This window comes from Phocoena phocoena, chromosome 14 (genome assembly GCF_963924675.1).
Source record: "Phocoena phocoena chromosome 14, mPhoPho1.1, whole genome shotgun sequence".
Taxonomy (NCBI): domain Eukaryota; kingdom Metazoa; phylum Chordata; class Mammalia; order Artiodactyla; family Phocoenidae; genus Phocoena; species Phocoena phocoena.
The window spans coordinates 52,436,863-52,459,327 of record NC_089232.1 but is presented as its reverse complement, the minus strand read 5'-3'; the positions used below and the strand labels follow the sequence as shown (position 1 = coordinate 52,459,327).

The following is a 22,465-nucleotide window of genomic DNA, read 5'->3' as shown; positions in this document are numbered from 1 at the left end:
TGGAGGGGACCCTGTTTATACCAGTTACCCCAGCTTTCTCTGGAGTCATGTTTACAGCCTATTCTGCTCACCTGAGGTCTTAGTTGTAAAACTTGTTTAGGCAGATGTTCACTCTAAACCATCCTCAGGGCAGTTCTTTGTATCTTTAGTAGCTTTTGACACAGAGCTGAGGCTCTAGTAGGTCCTCCCTATTATTTTTTTTCCTTTTTTTTAGGAAAAAAATTAAGGTATCATGTAGATACAGCAAAATTCACTTGTTTTAGCATACAGGTTTGTGAGTTTTGACAAATACATACAGTCAGGTAGCCTCTACTACGATCAAAATATAGAATAGTTTCACCACCTCCCCAAATTCTCCCATTATCTTTCCCTGTCATAGTCAAACACTTTGCTCTCCCCCAAGCCATGGCAACCACTGATTCTTTTTCAGTGCCTAAAGTATTGCCTTTTCCACAATGTCATTCACATGGAATTACACAGTATGTAACCTATTGAGCTTACCTTTTTTTTTTATTATTTAATGTGGTACGTTTAAGATTCATCCATGTTGATGATTGTATCAGTAATTTGTTCCTTCCTTTGCTAAGTAGAATTCCACTGTATGGATGTTCACCAGTTTGTTTACCCGTCCCCCAGTTGAGGGACCTTTGGATTATTTCCAGTTTTTGATGATTACAAATAAAGCTGCTATAGATACTTGCACATAGGTTTTTGTGTGAATTTCACTTGAGTAAATACCTAGGGATGGGATTGCTGGATCGTGCATGGTAAGTGTGTGTTTGATTTTATAAGAAACTGCAAACTGTTTTCCGAAGTGGAGAAACTATTGTGTTTTCCCACCAGCAATGAAAGTTCCAATTACTCTGCATCCTCACCAGCACTTGATATTTTCAAGCTTTATGTTAATACTACTGTTGCTGTTATTTTAACGTTAGTCATTCTAACGAACGTAGTGGTTTCACTGTGGTTTTAATTTTCATTTTCCTAAAAGTGACGTTCAGCATCTTTTCATGATTAATTGCCGTCCATATATCTTTTTTGGTGAGCTGACTTTCAAATATTTAGCCCATTTTTAAAAATTTGGGTTGTTTCCTTATTACTGGGTTTTGAGAGTTCTGTATATTCCAGATATCTGCTTTACCAGCTATGTATTTTGCATATATTTTCCCCATTTGGGGACTTATCTTTTCATTCTATTCACAATGTCTTTTGAACAGTAGTAATTAATCTTGATGTTCAATTTATCAGTCTTTTATGAATTGTCCTTTTAGTGTCATAGCTCATAAAGCTTTGCCTAACCTTGTGGTCACAGAGAGTTTTTCCCAACATTTTTCTCCAGATGTTTTATAGTCTTAGGTTTCACATTTTTTCTGTCATTTATTCTGAGTTAATTTTTGTACAACATGCAAGGTATGAAACTGTGCTTATTTTTTGCATATGGATATTCAATTATTCATCATTTGTTGAAAAGACTAATTTCTCCTTTGAATTGCCTTTCTACCTTGTTGAAAATCAGTTGAAACTATATGTGTAGACTAATCTCTGGACTCTGTTCTGGTCCATTGATTTGTCTATTTTTTGTTGTAATGGTGGAAGTGATGGTCTTTCCAGCTTTTTCTACATCCTAAGCAAGGCCCTAATTTCTTTTGAATAAATAAGTGTATCACTTTTAGGTGATTCAGATAAGGGATAATGTGGTCTAGACTGTTCTTAGAATTTGGTCCTGGACTAGCAGCATTAGGATCACCTGCCAACTTATTAGAAATGAAATTCTCAGCCCCTCCCCAAACTTGCTGAATCAGAAACTCTGGGGATGGGTCCAGCAGTATGTTTCAAGAAGTTCTCCAAGCAATTCTGGTGCATGTTGGAGTTTGAGACTTTAAGGAGGTGAATTTAGGTTATTTAGAAGAAAACAGCGATGGAACTATGTTAATGGATTTATTTTTTTTGGGGGGCTGTGTTGGGTCTTTGTTGCTGCACATGGGCTTTCTCTAGTTGCAGCGAGCGGGGGCTACTCTTAGTTGTGGTGCACTGGCTTCTTATTCAGTGACTTCTCTTGTTGCAGAGCACTGGCTCTAGGCGTGCAGGCTTCAGTAGTTGTGGCACACAGGCTCAGTAGTTGTGGCTTGCGGGCTCTAGAGCACAGGCTCAGTAGTTGTGGCGCCCGGGCTTCGTTGCTCCGCAGCGTGTGGGATATTCCCGGACCAGGGCTCGAACCCATGTCCCCTGCATTGGCAGGCGGATTCTTAACTACTGCACCACCAGGGAAGTCCCTCTAATTCAGATTTGATAAGAAACTGTGGCCATTGTCTGACAATGGCCATTGACTGTGGCTTTATCTGAAAGAGAGAAGAACCTTTTTTCCATTCCTTCTGGCCTTTTATTCTGAGCTCCCTTGCCATCACACTCCAACAGGAAATGAGATGTCCCCTTGAGGAGTGAGAAGCCATTTCTGATACCTAGATAGGTTTTCAAGCCGGGCATCAACGTGAGAGAGAACCAAATTGGGGGTCTAATGGGTGTACATTTCAGGTTGATAAGTTGAGAATCACCCAGAAGTTCTGGTTAATGATTTGTCAAGTTTCAGGTTGCTCTCACCCAGAAATCAACTGGCGTCCTCCTGAGCAGCAAATAAGGGGGAAGAATATTGTGTGAGCTTATTAAAAAAAAAAACCAAGCTTCCCTAGTGCAAGAACAAAATTGTTGTCCTGTTCTACCCATTCAGCAGTAGATGCATTAAGAGCTCTCCTTTCCAGTAGATCATTTGGGCCAGACTCTGCTCACCAGAGTGGCCAGAGCAGCTCCAGAATAAAGGAGGGATGCCTTGCCTTCTTCACCACTGCAATCTCGGGAAGATGATTTGAAAGAGTAAAAGATATAATGTCATATCGTCATTTTAGTACTTCTACCTTACACACACACACACACACACACACACACACACACACACACGCTATTTTAGCTTCTCACTTCTAATTTTTTTGTAGCCTCAGGAGTGAAGAGGGGACTGATGTGGAAAAGAGAATAGGCTTTCCTTCGTGGTCCCGTGTTCCTGCCGACCGCAAGCTGGCTTGAGGCAGGTTTGGGGAACACCTTGACCTAAAGCTTTCTTCCTTGCTTGGCTCGAGCAGATAGAAACTTTTTATTCCAGGAGGTTGTTGCCTATGTGATGAGTATATCTGCTCCTACATCATACCTCACATCTCCTCCTGCCTTTCACAATTCTGTAGGAAATGCCTGGAAGCAGTACAAATCAGCTGAAAGCAAGGGCTCTGGTCGTATTCCTGTCATTCCCCCCGAGCTCCCTGACACGTGCGCTGTGTGATGAGAGTCTGTCGTCTCTATGAATTTTCATTTCCTGTTACTTCGCCAGCCGCCTGTTTTCCAAAACAACTTTCAGAATTTCTCATTAAACCCTACATTCACTTAAAAGAAATGGGTCTCTCTCCTTCCAATCTGCTATTAATTTTTCACATAGCTTTTTCATTTACAGCATTGGAGAAAGAAAGTTCATTTTTAAAAAAAATCTATAAACCACCTGTTAGAATAACAGAAACAGCATGCTTGAATTTTCTGGAGTGTTTTTTTCCAGTTTCTATATAAGAAGAAAGGGGAGAAGAATGTCTGTTTTATTTTCTTTACTATGTGGAGCATGGTGGGGAAACCATGAACTTGTGAACTTCGGAGCAAGACAGTCCTTGGTACAAAATCAGGCTCTACCACTTAATAACGATGCACCCTTGGGTGAGTTATCGAGATTTTCTTAGCCCCAGTTTCCTCATTTGCATAGTGGAGAGAATAATACTGATCTTGCAGGATCCTTTCAAGAAGCAGAGAAAATACGTTTTAATCACACACCGTACGGTAAATGATACCTATTATTTCTATTATTAGATTTGTTTACAAATGGATTTTGTCTTTTGCTTCAGACTGTAAAATTTCCAAAGTTTCTCTCCTAACACCACTCTCCCTGCAGGTTCTATATGATTTTTCTAGCTTCCCAGTACAACCTCCCCGAAAAGGATCTGAAATTCATTCGTACTAAACTCATAATGGCCCTCCCACAGGATCTGTGTTTTAACAGGGCTTTAAGCCTCAAGCTTAAAGGATAAAGCTGACACAGTGGAGCTGAAAGTAGCCGGGATCGTTTGATTTTCAGGACACCAGTATCTCAGGAGCCAGGTCAGCCTAACTCAGTTTTCCATAGGCGCCAGGATCCATGTGACAGTGGTTCTAATATAATCTTTCCTCTCAGTATTTATTTCCCTTTGTCCCTCCCCATAGGCAGGATAAATGTGTAACACAAAGGCCTGGTACCTAGCATCCCGGAGGCACTCAGTAAATATTGGTTGAGTTGAATGAACAGTTCTCACAGTTAAAACATTTTCCTTCTGATGTTTACCCCAAGTCTCTCCTGCTTGGTTTATCTATTACCTCCTGAATTAGATATCTGTTGCTGAATAACAGATTATCCCAAATTTAGTAGCTTAAGACAATAAGAAATTGGTATCATTCCTTACAGTTTCTGTGGGTCAGGAATTCACGAGTAGCTTTAGCTGGATGGCTCTGGCCTGTGGTCTCTCGTGAGGGCGCAGTCAAGATGTTGGCCGGGGCTGTGGCTGACCAAGGGCTCAAATGGGGCTGGAGGATCCGATTCCAGGATGGCTGACACACCTGACTCATGAGTCAGTGTTGACTGGAAGGAGGTTTCAGTTTCCCACCGAATGGGCCTCTCCGTAGGGCTGTTTGCGTGTCCTCAGAACAGGGCAGCTGGCTTTCCAAGAGTGATCCAAGAAAGAGCAAGGTGGAAGCTGCAATGTCTTTTATGACCTCGCCTCAGGAGTCACACTCTGTCATTTCTGCAAAATCTTTTTGGTTACACGAGTCAGCGGGGCATCTCTAATCATTGTAGGAGGGGCCTACATTGAAGGTGTTAATACCAGGAGGTAGGGATCCCTGGGGGTCATTGTGGAGACTGGCCACCATACCTCTCATTCAACCCTTTCTTTTTTTCTCCCAGAAAATGAAGTTTCTTTTCAAGGCTTTCCTCTAGTAGATTTCAGTTCTCTCCTCCTAGGCATCTCACGACCTATTAGGGGCAGCCAGACTCACTAGCACTGCAGAGATGTGCTTTGACCAGGGCCAGTGCTGAAACGTCACTAGGGATTCTTGACACTCTTAAGACTGTGGTAGACCTTAACTGCAGCTTAACCTTTGCTGTCTAGTCCCAGTTAATGCTTAAGCCAAGACCTACCGAAAGGGTGGGCAGGTGACTGCCCTGTATTCAGGGCCCAGGTTTCCAGTTTAGGAAGGTGCCATCTTCTGTAAGTAAAGACACAGCTCCGGGGCGGCCCTGAGGGAGTAAGGTATAGGATGGGAGTTGGGTTTTTAGGAGAGAAGTTGGGTAATACTTGGCCATAACTACTACTTCCCGAGAGCCCTGGTGACCAAGAATGGATATCTGCGAGAAGGTTGCTGAGATTCAAGGCAGGGCCTGTGTCCACAGTTCCGTCTGGACAGAGATAACTTACTCATTTGAGGAATTTGATCTCCATTTGTATTTCATTAGCACTAGGACCTAAGCTAACTGGATCTCCCTTAAGCATCTGTGGCTTCAGAATATTTTCTTAGGTTCATTAAACTAGAAAGAAGAAAAGGTTTTCCCCTCCCCCACCCCCATCTTTTGTTCTTGATGTTTTTCGTTTTCTGTGTATGGGAGTTTATAGATATGAGACCCCAAATTTAGCAGATGTTTCTGTTGTTTTGTAGAGCTAGTAGAAGTACATTTTTCTCCTCACATAGTGACTGTTTTTTCCCAAAAATTCTCCTGTCTCTCTGGAAGACATCTCATGGAGAGATAGGAGTTTCTGAGAACCTAAGAAGCAATCCTGGAAATTCATTAGTTTTTCCAGACTGCAGTGTTCCCTGGAAAGAGGTGTCAGCATCAGGTGGGTGGGACACATTGCGTGTGTGTGTGTGTGTGTGTGTGTGTGTGTGTAGTTAGAGCCTGTGCACCTTGAAGGGGCACAGGGTTGGATTCTGGATTGCTTTGCTTTCAGTTATTGAAAGCATTATTGTTTTTGACCTCCTTATCCCTCTCTCAACATGCAGAATTCTGGTCATAGTCTCCATGGAACATAAAACTTTTCAGAAAAAGTTTAAGCAGGTTTTTGAAGCCAAGGGAGAAGATATAAGTTCCACAGGTACTGTGGCCATGATAACTGTATCTGTAGAAGGACCTGGGGCTTGTTCACCTATGTTAAGCTTCCCAAGGAAAGTCCATCCTCCCAACACCCTGCCCTGGAAACTGGCTAGACCTGGGTTATTTGGAGGGACAGTGGAAGGAAGGTGAGCTCACTTCGTGGTCCAAGGGATGGGGAGAATAGATTGTGTGACTTAAGACAAATCCATCTGCTTTCTGGAAAGGTGTGGGGTTCACTTGGCCAATTACCAGCCTGGACTTTGTGACTTAATAATCATCTCTACTTCTTTTAATCTTCTTTCTCCATCTCCTTTGTCTTACGGGTCTTTCATTGCCTATTTTGTTTGTTTGTTTGTTTGTTTTTATCTCCTGATTCCCTGAAACTATTCTTCTTTCCTAGTTAGCCTGATAAATACCCATCTGGCCAACTTCCTGGGAACCCTGCTCAGGACTTCAGATCTCTCTGGGAAAGGCTATGGTTTTTCTTTTTAATTTTAACTTTGAAATATTAGTGACAGTGCAGAACTGCCTTAGCAAACAGAGGAGTTTGGGGAAAATAAAGGGTGAGTTCACTGTGGCATTTTGGGAAATTGGGCAGGCGGTTAACTTTGAGAAGGTCTCTGGAGCCTGGGGTGACGAGGTAAGGGGACCACTTGGGCATTAGAGGGTGTCATTTTTAGGTCACTGTCCTTGAACCTTTCCAAATCCTGCCTGCCGCTGACTGATGTCGAATGGCTGATAGCAACAACACTGATGGGTGTGGGTTTTTCAGTAAATAATCCCATAACCTTTTTGGCTGGGCTACCTTGTCATTAAAAGGCTTGTGATATATTTGAAAGGGGAGGTGTCAACCTTCACTTGGCATTGACGCCCCCCACCCCTCCTCCCATGACCACCAGCTAGCACCTGGGAATGGACAGATGCTCTGCTGAGACTTCTGCCGCTGCTTTCCCACAGGCATTTTTTAATAGAGCATTTTAGAAACATGAACCACAGACATGACCTCACGGACATGAGCTCCACAGGGCTCAGGTGCCCAGGAATTCAGCAGCAGCTAAGTTTCCTGTGATATGAATCGTAAGACCATCGCTGGCACCAGTGAGGACTTGGCCCCGCCCTTGGCTGATTTCCCTGGATGAGAAGGCTCTTTGAGCATTTAGCAAGTCTGCCTGGAGGGGTTTTGCTCTGCGGTTTTTCTCCTGGCAAGTAATGACTTTTCCTGGGTACCAGAAGCATGTAGTGGTTCCAGTGTGACTGCAGTGTGTAATTTTGAATGGATGGAGGAGGGAGGAAGGGAGGGAATGAATAAATGCAGACAGGCAGGAGGCAAGGAGACTTCCTGCTTGCTTAAGGACGATCACTGTTCTCCAGTGGTTCTCCATGTCCCCATGTGCTCTGCATCAGAGCCTGGGTGGTGGGATTGGGGGGCTGCCCGCCCCCTTTCTCCCTGGTGTGCTCTCCCTCAGTGACCATCCCATTGTCCCGCCACCGCTGGGTTTGACCTTAGGTTACCGTAGCACTACTCTCCCTACCCTGTCAAGCGTCCAGATTTTTCACGTTTTTCCCCTCCCCCCAGCAAAGCACAAACTAGCTTAAGCTTTATTTTAAATAAGTGGACAGAGCATACGCCCTGCCATGAACACAAAACAGGTCATTCAGAAAGTAAAGATGAGAAAGGAGAAAATGGTTTACATTAAATCTGAGATGCTAATCTTGAAATGCCACCAGTGGTCTTCTGATTAGATTCCACACAGAATAGCACATGCAGACAATTCCAAGCCTCTCCTCCTAGGCGTTTCTGCTTCACATTGTGTGGCTCTTTGGAAAGGCATAGATAGCACAGACTAATCTCTCTCGCGGAATTAATTGCTGTTTCCTCTTTCCTGTTTTGAACAGAAATTTTCTTTATTGTGTGAGTACAACATGTAGAACGTAGTCTTCGGCACCACATAAATATTTACTTAATCAGTAAAACTCACTGTCATGTAGCATTTATTTCAACTTGAAAATATTATAATCCATCTTCCTCATGGAAAATAAAATGAAAAGGCACTGCTCCTTTGATTTTCAGTACCTAGTTTTGTTTTGTTCTGTTTCCGTGATCTTGCATTTTTAACAGTAAGTCCATAAAGTTAAACCAGAGATTTATTGAGAGGGAAAATTAAGTAAACTCCTCAGAGACTGAGTGGGAAAAATTCCATTTAGTCTCTGTCAGGAGCTCCTCTCCACATCCCAGTCATAATCACCGTTGTCTGGACTGTGATGGTAATTCCTTGCTTTGTTAGTGGAGGCTTATCTATTAAGGACCAAATCCAAAGTATTTGAGAAAAATAATTTAGAGAGTGGCTATGCCCCTTCCATTGTGGCCAAGAGTCTGTGCTCAGAGCCCTGCCTTCCAGCCAGTATCCACATAATAAACATTTTTTAGGATGTACAGTTTTTTTTACCCTTCAGAAAGTCTCAATGTGTATTTCTCCTTATGCTCTTTGACGATATTTATCCTTTTCTCTTTCTTATTTTATTCAGATATACTCTATACACATGTTTCCTAGTTTTCTTTTTCTACTTATTGTTTCTAGGTGGACTTAGCATATCTGCTTTTTGAATCCACTGCATTAAATTTTACCATGTGGGCGTGTTATGAATTAATCAGTCCCCTTTAGCTTTCTTTTCTAAGTCTCTAGATGAGAGCCGGATGAATGTGCGGAGAGGTGGGTGGGCAGCAGCCGGGAAGAGGCTTCCATACACACGGTTGGGTACCAGGGATCTAGGCTATTCCGCCATCCTTGGGAGGTGTGAATGGATGGACCAGGGTGAGAATTCCTGAACTGACATTCACCGTTAGCTGTGTGACCTTGAACAAATCAGTCATTAACATCTTGGGGCCTTGGTTTCTTCATTTGTAAGTCAAGAAGAATACCACCTCAAGATATTAGAGGGTGTGTGTAAGTTGCTTTCGTACCTCGTGTATACGTAATAATACCTCGTGTATATGTAATAGTACCTCATAGATGTGTAACAGTACCTCGTATAGAGAATAATACCTCATAGATGTAAGATGCTTAGAATGGGGCTTAGCACATGCCCATACATGCAGCTTCAGAATTATCCAAGATTTGACAGTTATTTAGACAAAAATACCGGGATGGGGCTTCCCTGGTGTTGCAGTGGTTGAGAGTCCGCCTGCCGATGCAGGGGACACGGGTTCGTGCCCAGGTCCGGGAAGCTCCCACATGCCGCGGAGCGGCTGGGCCCGTGAGCCGTGGCCGCTGAGCCTGCGCGTCCGGAGCCTGTGCTCTGCAACGGGAGAGGCCACAGCAGTGAGAGGCCCGCAGACCACAAAAAACAAACAAACAAACAAACAAAAAACGGGATGGCTGAGTTATTTTCTTTGTGTTGTGAAATAACCTGCCTTGAAGACTGTATTCGCTCTTTGCTTGGGTTCCAAGACGAGCCATCCGAGGACATTCTCAGCCTTTTTCGAACTAGTCACATTTCTTACTGCTTTTGTCCTAGAGCTGAGTCAATGCTCCTTGCCCAGCCCAGTCTTCCCGAGAGTTCTCCAAGTCTGAAGATGGAGTCTGCTTCTCCAGAGCCTCTGACGGATGGGGTTGGGGAAGACCATGACGACTCTCTCTTTTATTCACAGTGGCAGGGGTGAACCATCTGGAGGCAGCCAGACCCCAGCAGGGGTAGGTTTTGCTGGGCAGGGGCGAGGCAGTTTCACTCCCTCTCAGTAAGGAGGTGCCGTGTTGGCACCTGGGGGAGAGAATGTACCAGCTTGGTGTTCAGGCAGAGCCCTTGCTCTAGCTCTTCTTGATGGATAAGAAAACAGAAGCCCAACGAGGTTAAATGACTTGTTCTAGGATACAAAGCAAGTCTGGGGCAAAGGCAAAATTTGTCCAGTCTCCCAGCACCTATTTTAACCCTACTGGTAGAAAGAGAAAGTCAAGAGAGGGAGGTCAGAAAAAATAATGAAGACCACCCATGACGTACTTGCTTGTGGAAAAGACCCCTGTGTGCCCTGAACATCAAGAGTAGGTGACCTTCCTGCAGTGAGGGATGACACTGGTGCCCAGAGGTGTCCGGTCATGCATAGTGGTCCTTCTGACTGGTGCAGGCTCCCAGCTCAAGGGTCTTGGGCAAGCTTGATCCTTGGGTTTGGCAGTCCTTGTTACACATACCCAGGGAGGAAGTTCTGGCATCTGGGAGTTCGTCAGCGTTAGCCTATTAGAAATTCCCTGCTAGATATTCTTTAACTGAAAGGCATTCCCAGAGCACTGAGGTTAAGGGTGCCCGTGACCTTGTGTGGGGGACTGTGTTCAGTCCGGTCAGCTCAGCCCCCTTTTTGTGCAGGAGGACATGAGATGAGGTGAGGGAGGTGATGACGAAGCAGTGAGACCTTCAGTAATCAGACTGGCCAGAAGAGGTGGCATAGGGTTTGGTGCCAGGGGCTGCCTCTCCCTGTGTCTCTGAGTGTCCCTCTGGTCTAGACTGAGAAGTCTCAGCCCAAGGAAAAGGGGCCGGCTGAGACGGATCAACAGAACAATAACTGCGAGGTGTGGGTTCTTTGTGCTTCTCCTGCCACTTGCCTGCAGCCTGTCATAGATTCTTTTGAGCACTGGGGCTGTAAGGTACCTATTGGTGTAGAAGCCCCTAGGAGATTGAGCTTATAGGCAAATCAAACCAAGCAGAAAACATTCCTGGAATGTTGTTAGAGATTGGAATTGCTGAGGATCTCACAGCTGCTTCATAGTGTGTCTCCTTAGCTTTATGCCTTTGTGAATTCTTGTCACTGTATCTGACCGGCCAAGATCTTCATCTCCACAGAAAGTTTCACGAGAGTTATCCAACTTTGCGTTGCCTTTCCCTCACTTGAGTCACCCCTTCTACTGTGTGGTAGATGCAGCCATAAAACAAAGGATCTGTGTAGGGCAGGAAGGGCCATCTGGGAGGAAAGCCAGCATTGGTTTTGCCTCATGGGCTGTGGCAAATGAAACGTTGCCCCAGGTGGGTGTGGCCGAGTGCATCCAGTGATGGCAAAGAGCATCCTTCAGAGCAAGTCGCAGATGTAGGGGCAGGTGGGGTGACTCTTCACGCAGTTCAGAACCACAGGCAATTGGGGAAGCCAATAAAATGTATATTGTCTCTCCTGATCTCCATGCCAACATCTGGTGCCCTTTCCTCCTCATTCATGCCATGCAGCCCCCCACTCCTGCAACACGAGGGACCCTTCCATTACCTAATGCTTTAGGCAGAAAGAACTGCTTTTAAAAGTCATTAAAGAGGATTAGAGAACATTTTTTTTCAAATATACAAATACATACTCCCATCATCCTACTGTAACATAATTCTTACTTTCATGTTACCTTCAACCTGCAAATGTGTTTTACATAGGGTTGTGTTTCTGTGCCTTCTGTTTCCCCACGTTCCTACATAGTCTTTCCCTACCATTTTTAAATTGCTATAGATGTAACATAATTCATTAGACCATTCTCCTAATGTGAGACAATCAAGTTATTTCTATTTGATGGCCGATTAGACATGCCATGGGGAACATCGATAAGTTATAAGTGTATAGCTTTTAGTTTCTGTTTAATTATTGACTTGGCAATTCCTTAGGAATTAAAGCTTAATCAGAGGTTATGAATCTGTTTGTGATGTTTGCTATGTACTGTAATATTGCTTCTGAAAATATTATGTGACATTGCCTCTAGCAGTAAATGAATAAATCAGTTTCACAGCAGCCTTCCAAATAGCTGATAATACCATTTTAAAACAAATTTGTTTCTTTATTAGGCGTTAAACGGTATGTCAGTGGTATGTCAAGACTGCTCTGCTTTGCATTTTAAGAATTCCTAGTAAGAGTGAATATTTTATATTTCTCCTCCCATAAATTTTATGTTCATGTCATTTACACATTTATCTATAGATAAAGATCTTGATGAATATATTTGTTTTCTTGTGTTTTTTAATACATTTTTTTTCTATTTATTTATTTTTGGCTGCGTTGGGTCTTTGTTGCTGCGCGCAGGCTTTCTCTAGTTATGGTGAGCGGGGGCTACTCTTCGTTGCTGTGCACAGGCTTCTTGCGGTGGCTTCTCTTATTGTGGAGCACAGGCTCTAGGCACGTGGGCTTCAGTAGTTGTGGCTCGCAGGCTCTCAAGCGCAGGCTCAGTAGTTGTGGTGCATGGGCTTAGTTGCTCCGCAGCATGTGGGACCTTCCCAGACCAGGAATCAAACCCGTGTCCCCTGCGTTGGCAGGCGGATTCTTAATCACTGTGCCACCAGGGAAGCCCCTTGATGAATGTATTTGGATTTGTTGATACGTAGATCTCTATGGTATGCTTGCCATTGAATTGGAAACTAATCAAAAGGGAAAAAACAAATCCAAGTTGTAGAATGTTCCATAAGACAATATCCTATATTTTTCATAAATGTATCATAAAAGAAAAATGTCAAGAAAATTGTTCTAGATTAGGAGATTAAAGAGACATGGCAGCAAATGCCATGCATGAACTCTAATTAGCTCTTGGATTAAACTTTTGAAAACAACAGCAACGATAAAGGACATTTTGGGGACAATCAGGGAGATTTGAATATGAACTGTGTATTGGATAGTTATGTCAATGTTAAATTTCTTGACTTTGATACTGTGATTATGTAGGAGAATGTCTTTGTTCTTAGGATATAAAGGCTGATGTATTTAGGGGTGAAGTGTTGCTTCAAATGGTTTGGCAGAACTATGCATCTGTCTATCATGTATTTCATATTATGCAATAATATATTGTAATTAATATAATTATAATCATGTCATAATATATCATAATGATATGTTAATGGCATACTATGCTGTATTATATGTAAGTATACAGTATATAAATTATGCATGATGTATTTGATATATATGTTAATTGGTATTATACACACAAATATGTATTTATAAATCTTTTACCCCCGCACCGTGCACTCTTTCCTACCCATGCATGAGTGTGCCTGCACACACACACAGTGCGTTACTCCCTTCCCCGTGGAAGCTGCATTTTAATAGAGACCCTTCACATCAGTGGGAAATGCTGAAGGGATCCATTGCTAGCAGTGACTCCAGGCCCAGCAGGGAGGTTCTCTGGGGCTGCGGAACCTCATGGCCCCCCTGTGCAGAGGTGTGTGGCATGGGGGTGTTTTCATCAGCCAGGGGCCCCACTCCCTTTCTCCTGAAGCTTTGTGTGCAGGCCTCCTTGGAGCGTGAAGTTTACCTGTGTTCCTCCTCTCCTGTAACCTTTTGTCTCCCCACATCTTGGATGCAGAATCTGACTTTCAAAAGGCAGGGCACATATGCTTTGGGGCAGGGTAACGGAACCCTCTGGGGAAGTTAGATCAGAGAGACCCCCACCTTAGCAGGAGCTGTCCTTGGCTCTCTATCTACCCTGCGCCCAAGACCCTCCCATCCCTCAGCCCCCACCCTCTGCAGGCTTGAAGCAGCTTCTCCCCCGGTGTCAGTGCACGCCACCAAGAGGTCTTCAAAAGTAAATGGAATTAAATTAATTGGTTGCTGCATTTATCTATTAAATCAGTGTAAACACAGTTTAGAATGTTCAGTTTGGTTGCTGTGGTCATTCCTCTAAAAGGTTGAGAAATAAGGCCATCAGGGAGCCCTATAGTCCCCGTTATAGCAGTGCTCCCTTGAGAAGACTAGATTGAACTCATCACCATTTTAACTGAAAACACAATTTCGAGGATCAAAATGACTTGCAAATCTGAGAGGTTCGTAAATCAAATTGCATCTTAAACACATCAAGGCTTACTGTTGACGTATATTCCGTGGTGAATCCTTCTTTGAAAGAATTTGAAGGGTGCCTTGTACAAAGAGAATCCACATCCCCTGCCCTGAGCTGCCCAGCGCTGAGTTTTGGGGTTTGGATTTTTGTAGATCGGGTTTGTAGCAAGTAAGGGCTATTGAAAAGATTTGTTTTTTTTTAAATACCACATTTTTTCCAGCTTATAAAAATAGAATAGTCTAAATATACCGAAAAGTATGAAGCAGAAATGAAAGTCACCTCTAATTGTACAGTTGAGTGACGATTGTCATATTTTTGCGTGTGTGTGTGTGTGTGTATGTGTGTGTAGATGTCTCTAGTTAGAACTGGGATCTTCCTGTGAGAATTTGCTCAGCTGGGTCTCACCCCCTAGGTTGTGGCCAAGTAGGAGGTAGTGGGCTTTCTATACCCAGAGGTAGTCGGTGTCAGAGACTGTTTGAAACAATAAGCGCCGGTTAAAAAGGAAACCCAGGCAGGGTGGGGGCTATGAAGCAGGAGGTCCACAGGCAGACCCCCGTCTGGGTCATCAGGGGCAGTGCTGACGATGCAGCCTGGGAGCGCAGAGGGCAGCCTCCAGTCAACGGCCCTGCCTGTTTGCTTGCAGGCTGCTTCCCTCTAAAAGCACACGCTAGGCGTTTGTTCCCCGTCGTTCTTGCCTTTTTCCTCCTTCAGTTTGATTTTCTCTCCACCCCTACCCTCTCTGGATTGACAAGATGCCCTTGGATTAAACAGATGTTTGGCTCACACACATGACCTCCGCTGCAGGGAACCTTATTGTCAAAGAGGCCAGGAGGAGCAAAGCTTGTTCCCCTGAGGACTGACACTGTTATGCTGGAGTGTTGGGCACTGGCTGGTGCAGGGGGGATTTGGGGGACACGGAACCTTCCTCCTGCATTTTCAGTTGTGCCATGCAGGTGACCTTCCAGGGCATACTTGAGAGTGACAGGAGCTTGGTAGGAGACCCATAGCCTGTATCCCCTGCCCTCGGGAAAGCCACAGGCAGCTCAGCTCTTCCTTAACGAGAGCCACCCCATGAGCGCTCTGGGGACTTACTGTAGGGAGAGTGGGCTGTCCCCCAGAGCAGCATGTGACCGGTGGAACCTTGACGTCTCCCTCTCTGGGTTAGAATCTGGGCTCCACCACTAGACAGCTGTATTAACAGAAACAGGCTACTCGAACTCTTCATTCCTCAGCTTGCACACCTGCAAAAGGGGGGTACTAGCAGTACCCCTCAGGTGGGGTTGTTGTGATGACACATGCCATGCATTTAGCGTAGTACCTGCCAGAGTGTAAGCCCTCGACAAACATTAGCCATTATCATCACCGTCTTAGTCTCCTCAGGCTGCCGCAACAAAATACCGTAGACTGGGAGGCTTAGATAGCAGATATTTATTTCTCACAGTTCTGGAGGCGGGACGTCCGAGATCAAGATGCCAGCACGGTTGGGTTCTGGTGAGGACTCTCTTCCCGGCTGGTTGACAGCCGCCTTCCCACTGTGTCCTCACATGGCACAGAGTGAGCCAGCTCAGGCCTTTTCCTTTTTAAATATTTATTTGTTTATTTATTTATTTATTATTTATTTTGGCTGCGCCAGGTCTTAGTTGTGGCATGCGGACTCTCAGTTGTGGCATACATGCAGGATCTAGTTCCCTGACCAGGGATCGAACGGGGACCCCTGCATTGGGAGCATGCAGTATTACCCACCGGACCACCAGGGAAGTCCCACTTTTCCTTTTCTTATAATAGTATTAATCCCATCATGGGGGCCCCACCCTCATGCCTGCATCTAAACCTAATTACCCCCCAAAGGCACCCCCTGCAAATGCTATCGCACTGGGGTTCAGGGCTTTAACATATGAATGGGGAGGGGAGGGCAGGGGTGGCACAAACATTCAGTCCATAACAATCTTTATTATTATTTTTGTTGTCCCTTTGCAGGGTGTCCTTAGGTTTGGGACAGGCTTCCAAGGGGAGGGAAGGAAGAAATGAGGAAGCTCTTTTTGTCTCCAGTAGGGTCTTCAAGACCATGGTGGTGGTTCTTGAGCCTTCTGGAAACTGTCTGCTTTCACTGTGTTTTATTTCCCTCTCCTTTTAACCTTTGGGGAAAGGCTCTTTATTGTCTTAGTCTAAGTAAGAGGGAGAAGGAAGAAAAGTCAGGTTTATTAGGCAGCTGGGGGTGGAGGGAAGTCACACCACTGACTCCAGGCCATGCCCCTTGGTGTTATCCCCATTGACAGAGGACAATGCCCGCTGAGGCTCTGGGCCAGGAACACCAGCAGTCCAAGGTCACGCTACTCAGAAGTTTCAGGGAGATTTGAACGCTGAGCCTTCTGACCCTGCACCCTTGCAACATGTAGCTGGTGTGGGGGGGAGTGGAGCGGCCAGACCTGGAGCAGGACTGGGGTTGGGATGGGTGCTGAGTGCAGCTGTCATGGCAAAGTGCACAGTCTGAGCCTTCCCATCACGTGGTGCTTGCTCGCTGGAGCTGAGCGGTGAGGCTCCTCAGACCCCTGAGTCCCTCTACCAGTGGAGGCTGCGCCCGCGCCCCCTTCTACCTCCGTATCCCCGAGGCTGGAGTAGCTCTCCTGCAGGAGGTTATTTCAAGGGACGCTAATCCAGACTGTGTTTTCTCCTGTGCTCTTATCCCTCCCCAGCCCCCAAAGACAATGAAGAACGCGTGTTCCGGGAGCGCATGCGGCCCAGGAAGCGGCAGGGGGCTGTCAGGCGCAGGGTCCACCAGGTCAACGGCCACAAGTTCATGGCTACCTACCTTCGGCAGCCCACCTACTGTTCCCACTGCAGGGATTTTATCTGGTAAGGCCCTCTTTCCTGGAAACCTCTAGTTATGCTTTCTTGGCAATGAGAGGTGGGGGGAATGGGTCAGGAGATTAGAAACTTTATGTAAAAAATGCTGATGTGCTTTATTTCTTTTTCTGACTACAGAAGACTTTTCTGGAAGGCTGAGTGGTGCTTGGGGGGGATAGATAGAAAGAAGAAACTATGGTTCCTGGTGCCTCTGTACTTAGGATCATATCATACATCATATTTAAGGCGTTAGGATTTTATAACCAATAATGGTATTGTGGTTTGTTTTTTTTTTAAAAATCCTTATCTTTTAGAGAGACAAGCTGAATTATTTACAAATGAAATGATAGGATGTCTCAGATTTGTTTAGGAAAAAAATAAGCTGGAAGGAGGGGCGAGGGGCCAGGGGTAGAGATGAAACAAGGCTGGCCATGTATTGATCGTTGTTGGATCTGGGTGATGGGTACATGAGGGTCCACTATATTCATCGCTCTCTTTTAATATACATTTGAATTTTTCCATAATAAGCTTAAAGTATTTCCATAATAAGCTTAAAGTATTTGATTGCCAATATTTATAATACAAAGCAGTTCTTAGTAACTGTCATAACAGTGCTGATAGGATGCTAAGATTTCAGAGGAGGGAGAGAGGAGCGTTGGCTGGAGTGCTCAGGGAAGGCTTCCTGGAGGAGGTGGCATTTCTCCTTTCATGATGACTAGGATTTTGATAGGCAGAGATAGGTAAGTAGTAGGCCTTTTGGGGAGGTGGAGAAATGTAAGGAACACTGGCCTTGGGGATAAGCAGGGAACTTTTGATGAACACCTACCATGTGCCAGGGTCTCGCTTTGGCTCTGGAAATCTCTAGTTAACTCTTCCCAGCATCCTGTGAGCTATGTATTATGAACCCCATTCCACTAACAACAGTACCGAGGCTCAGAAACAAGACCACTCTACGACCCTCCAGCTAGGAAGTGTCAGAGGCCTGATTCCACCCCTGGTGAGCACAACGAATAGCTCTTCCTGGCATCCTCTCTGAAACTGATGTGGAGTTTGCCAACACACTGGGATCCTGCAGGGGAAAGTGAACAAGGCCACACTGCAACGTGAACCCAGAAGAGGGACATTCGAATTACACTGAGGACCCCCTGGATCCCCATGGTATCCAGGAAAGCCTCATCTCATCCTCATGGTGTTCTAGAACTAATCATAGAGGTTGGCGTGGACATCTGAGGTGACACAGCTTAAAGCAAACTCAACCTGACTGAAGCAGAAATAATGCCCCACTCCACCCTCAGACGTGTCTCATTCCTGGGGCTGCCAACCGTCTGACCTCCATCTCTGTATTTTGGTCAAGAATAGGGGGAACAGGTTCTGAAAGCTTAGTCTTAGAGACTCAGGTCTTCTCTAGCCCATGGCCAGCACCACTCAACTCTAGGCTTCCTTAGCTGCAGCCCTAATGACTTCTGGCTCCTTTCACTGGGCTGGGCTTTCACTGCAGGGAGCTGACCACTTGGTGATGGTGCCCCGAGGACAGGGCTCAGGCCAGGTGGGTTGGGTTGTTCTGTGTCCAGCTGACCCTAAACCTGCCCTAGGGGTACCCTACTCTGGCCATGGAAGGACTCTCTGACGTTGACCTTCAGGTGGTAGATTGAGCCCCCAGTCCTGGCCACAGACTGCCCCATAGCCCTTGGCTGCTTCTGCAATGCTCAGGGACTGTGCCTGCCAGCGACAGCCTTCCTCCACGTTTATCCATGAAGAAGGGCACACTCGACGCCTCGAGGCCTGTGGAAAGCAAGCAGAGTCTTTGTGGCTTTCCAGAGCACAGCTGGGCCCCTGGAATGGTTGTTTGTATAGGAAACTGAGCCCTGACACTGACCAAACCTTGCACCCAGTGGCCTTCAGAGAGAGTCATTTTAAGGCACCCTGCAACTGGGAGTGAGATCACTACCCCACTGCTGGGTGGACTCCAGTGTGCTTGGTGCACTGTGGGCAGCGACTGGAATGATGGGAATGGGCTGGCGTTGTGTGGCTTTTGACCTACTGAAATTCATCTTCTTAAAGGGCCGTATTCTTCTTTTCAGGGGTGTCATAGGAAAGCAGGGATACCAATGTCAAGGTAAGAGGGTACTGTATGAAGTAAATCCTTGGGGCCCCCAGGTCGATCCAGATCACCTCTGCTCGTGGGAGGCGGGTGCTGGGTTGGGTGGCATCCAGAGCTCTGTACGCTGTGCACGCTTCCGCTCCCTCCCCACAAAGCAAGGCCCTGATTTTCCTTTGTCCCTGCCTGGCCATCTCTCCCCCATAATTGTGTGGGAGCAGATGTGCGGGACCGCCATCTGCAGGTGTCCCAGGGGTCTCAGCCTTGTTCCGTAGCCTCTCTGGTGCACCTTCTTCTTTCCCCATGAAATGTAAAACTTCCGTAAGATGCCCATTAGAGGCCGCCTGTGTCATGAGCCAGGTTCTGTGTGTTCTGTCAGCTCCCTCACTCTCCCACTCCCTGAAGAAGCTCCCTCGCCAGCTTGTTTTATTCAGTATCACTAATGGTCCTTGCTGGTTCTCTTTTTTGTCTCTTCAGTGCCGTCATTAGCTCTTAAACATTTAACGGTCACTTGAAAGTATGGGAGGATTTGTTTTTTTCCCCAGTTAACTGACTACAGATGCGAGGTTAAGTTGTCCAGAACTGGATGGTGGGTATGTGATGAGGTCATGTTGAGGTTTCTCTGTGGTTGGAGCTGGGAGACCATCCCGTCTCCTCGCCCAGCCACTGGTTGACTTGGGTCTCACCCCTGGGGGACTGGGGTAGCTTCTATGGGACATGACTGTGTCTCGGGGGTAGCATGTACGCAGTTACACATGTGACACTTCTTAGGTTACTTGCAGCTACCAGCTGCCGAAAATGGCCCATGACACTAAAGACGGAGCTATAGGCCACTTCTTGGGGAAGTATTACATTAAATGAAATTTTTGTTTGGCACAGAAGGGCACAAGCAGATCAAGAAGCTAGAGCACTTCTGTGCCACAAAACATCCATTTGCCTGCTGCCGGCCGGCTGACCTGCCTGTCACCCCCGCCAACCCTGGTGGGACCCTGAATGGAGCACATTCAGAGCGGCAGTTCCCTGGGTAGACAGGGCTTCATGGTTGGCCATTGTTCCCTGACCTTGGCATAGAGAAGCAAGAAAATGGATTGATACTCCTGAAACTAGAGGAAACTGCTGATGCCCTTTGGAGATAAATGGTCCATTCTTCTCCAGAGCACTTAGGAAACCCTAATGGCTCTGACGGCAGAGTGCTTTGAAATGACTGCATAAAGGGCTTCAGGTAGGGCGTTACATTAAGACTTGGCTACAGAGACAGAAGGGCGCGGCTCCCCCCACCCCCTCCTCTGCAGAGACCTAATCGAATCTCAGGTTGGAACCTTTCTGCCCCTACTTGTCGCTCAGCCCTCTCGTGTTTTGCTCTTTGCAGTTTGCACTTGCGTGGTCCACAAACGGTGCCATGAGCTCATAATTACGAAGTGCGCTGGATTAAAGAAACAGGAAACTCCTGACGAGGTAAATATTTATAGCATTGAAATTCTGGGCTTTCTTCACCGCCATCCCCACCTTCCACTGCCTCCTGTGTGGTCCCCAAGAGAAACCTTATCTCTTTGAGGTCCCACTGCTGTCTTTATTGTGTTGATCAAAAACGAAGGGAGTTGTCCACAGTCTTCCAATATGAGGTACAGCCTACGGAAGGAGTGTGGCTCAGAGTCGGGTTTAGGTGTGTGAATAGGATGCCAAGAGCTGTGTGATCCCCAAATGAAAGACCACAAGGAAAATGTGAGTTATTTTATGTCATTATCTCATCGGAACAGTGAAGGGGCTCACTGGCATGTCAAGGGAGCCACACAGTTCATAAATAGTAAGAGACACAACATGCAAGCGGGAACCTTATCTTTATGTGGTGATGGGGAAATGGAGTGGGATTAGCAAATCTAAGAAACACTTAGGAGCCTGAAAGAACCGCAATAATAACAATAATAGCTGACATTCATTGAGTACTTGCTGTGCACTGATTTAAGCACTTTATCGTATGTTTTTTAAAGCCTTAACAACCTTAACGAAATCCATGTTGTTATTACCTTCACTTTCCAACAGAGAGAATAGGAGCATAGAGAGGTCAAATGACCTTGCCCCAGACCTCACAGCCCAGTATATGAAAAAGCCACGTTCAAATCCAGCTAGTCAGTTCCGGAGTCTGAGCCCTTGACCACTGTGTTCTCTTAATCTTAGAAACTAGTGTTAGATTGACTGTTAGAGAACTTGTTAGGAGTAAGGAAGAGAGAAGATTCGACTTGAAGCCAGGTTTCTCCTAACTGAGTGATTAGGAGAAGAGTGGTTCTACTAACAGATGTAAAAACCTTTTGGGGGGGCTTCCCTGGTGGCGCAGTGGTTGAGAGTCCACCTGCCGATGCGGGGGACGCGGGTTCGTGCCCCGGTCTGGGAGGATCCCACATGCCGCGGAGCGGCTGGGCCCGTGAGCCATGGCCGCTGGGCCTGCGCGTCCGGAGCCTGTGCTCCGCAACGGGAGAGGCCACAACAGTGAGAGGCCCGCGTACCGCAAAAAAAAAAAAAAATAAATTAAAAAAAAACCTTTTGGGGAAGATGACAGGTATGAATCTAAGTAGAGAAGTTATCTGTGTTCATGACAACTGATTTCAAATACACGATTTTAATTCTCGGTGAAATAAATAAATACTGTATAATCAGGCCATTAGATTTGGGAGTCAGAGAGGCCTTGGGTGGATTTATAATCAGCTGGGTTTATAATCAAATGGGTTTATACTTTGGCTTCTAAAAGGAGTCACCTATAGAGATCTTCTACCTGCTTCTTAAAAAGAATTCAACCAAGTGACATCTCAACATCCAAAGCATTTTCCATCTTTTATCTCCTTTTGATTTCACGCCATCTCTGGAAATCAGGAAGGGACGAGGCTTAGATTGAGTGTCCCATGTCCCTGGAGGGCAGACAGTACAAAGCACCAAAATTATTTACAGAGGTTCTACTGACAGGGTAGAAATTGCAAGTCACTGTCACCCGGGTCTCCTGGCTCCTGGTCTAGGATCATAATCCGAAGTATGTTGTTACCCTCGTTAGTTTAAGTAAATGAAAGAAAAAGATGATTAGCTTGCTGTCTGTCTGTCTTCCTTCTTATGGACATTTTATTGAGCGTTTATTGAGCACTTCCCGTATGTCAGATAATTGTTCCATGTCCCAGTGAAATAAAGAGGAATACATGATTCCTGCTTTCAAGGATCTCATAAGTCTCAGTAAGTTAAAAAAAAAAAAAAAAAATCTCGTAAATCTTATGAACTGCGAACCTCTACAGGTTTATTTATATTCACAAATAGGCACACCTGTGCTACAACTGTACGGAGGGGTGGGCACGATTGTTTTCAGTAAATACTGGGATGCCGGTACTGGGGTAGGTGCACAGTAGACAGCCGATGCACCTCAAGCAGGGCTCAGTGAAATGCTGGTGCAGTGGCAGGATCAGCCATTCCTTGTTGCCGGGTGATAAGGAGGTTGATATGAAGCTGCGTGGCCCTGAGGGTGTCTGTGCCCAGCTCTCACGACCCCCATGAGGGCTTTTCACTCAC

General features: G+C 45.7%; 1 protein-coding gene across 1 annotated transcript in view; it reads left to right on the top strand.

Annotated features, from left to right (window-relative positions):
* The window catches only part of PRKCE (protein kinase C epsilon), a 509,705-nt gene that overhangs the window by 301,069 nt on the left and 186,171 nt on the right, over window positions 1-22,465 (top strand). Inside the window, exons 3-5 of the mRNA XM_065891335.1 lie at window positions 16,674-16,833; window positions 18,906-18,940; window positions 20,292-20,377. Of these exons, the coding sequence (XP_065747407.1) occupies window positions 16,674-16,833; window positions 18,906-18,940; window positions 20,292-20,377 (281 nt within the window). The remainder of the gene's footprint in view (window positions 1-16,673; window positions 16,834-18,905; window positions 18,941-20,291; window positions 20,378-22,465) is intronic.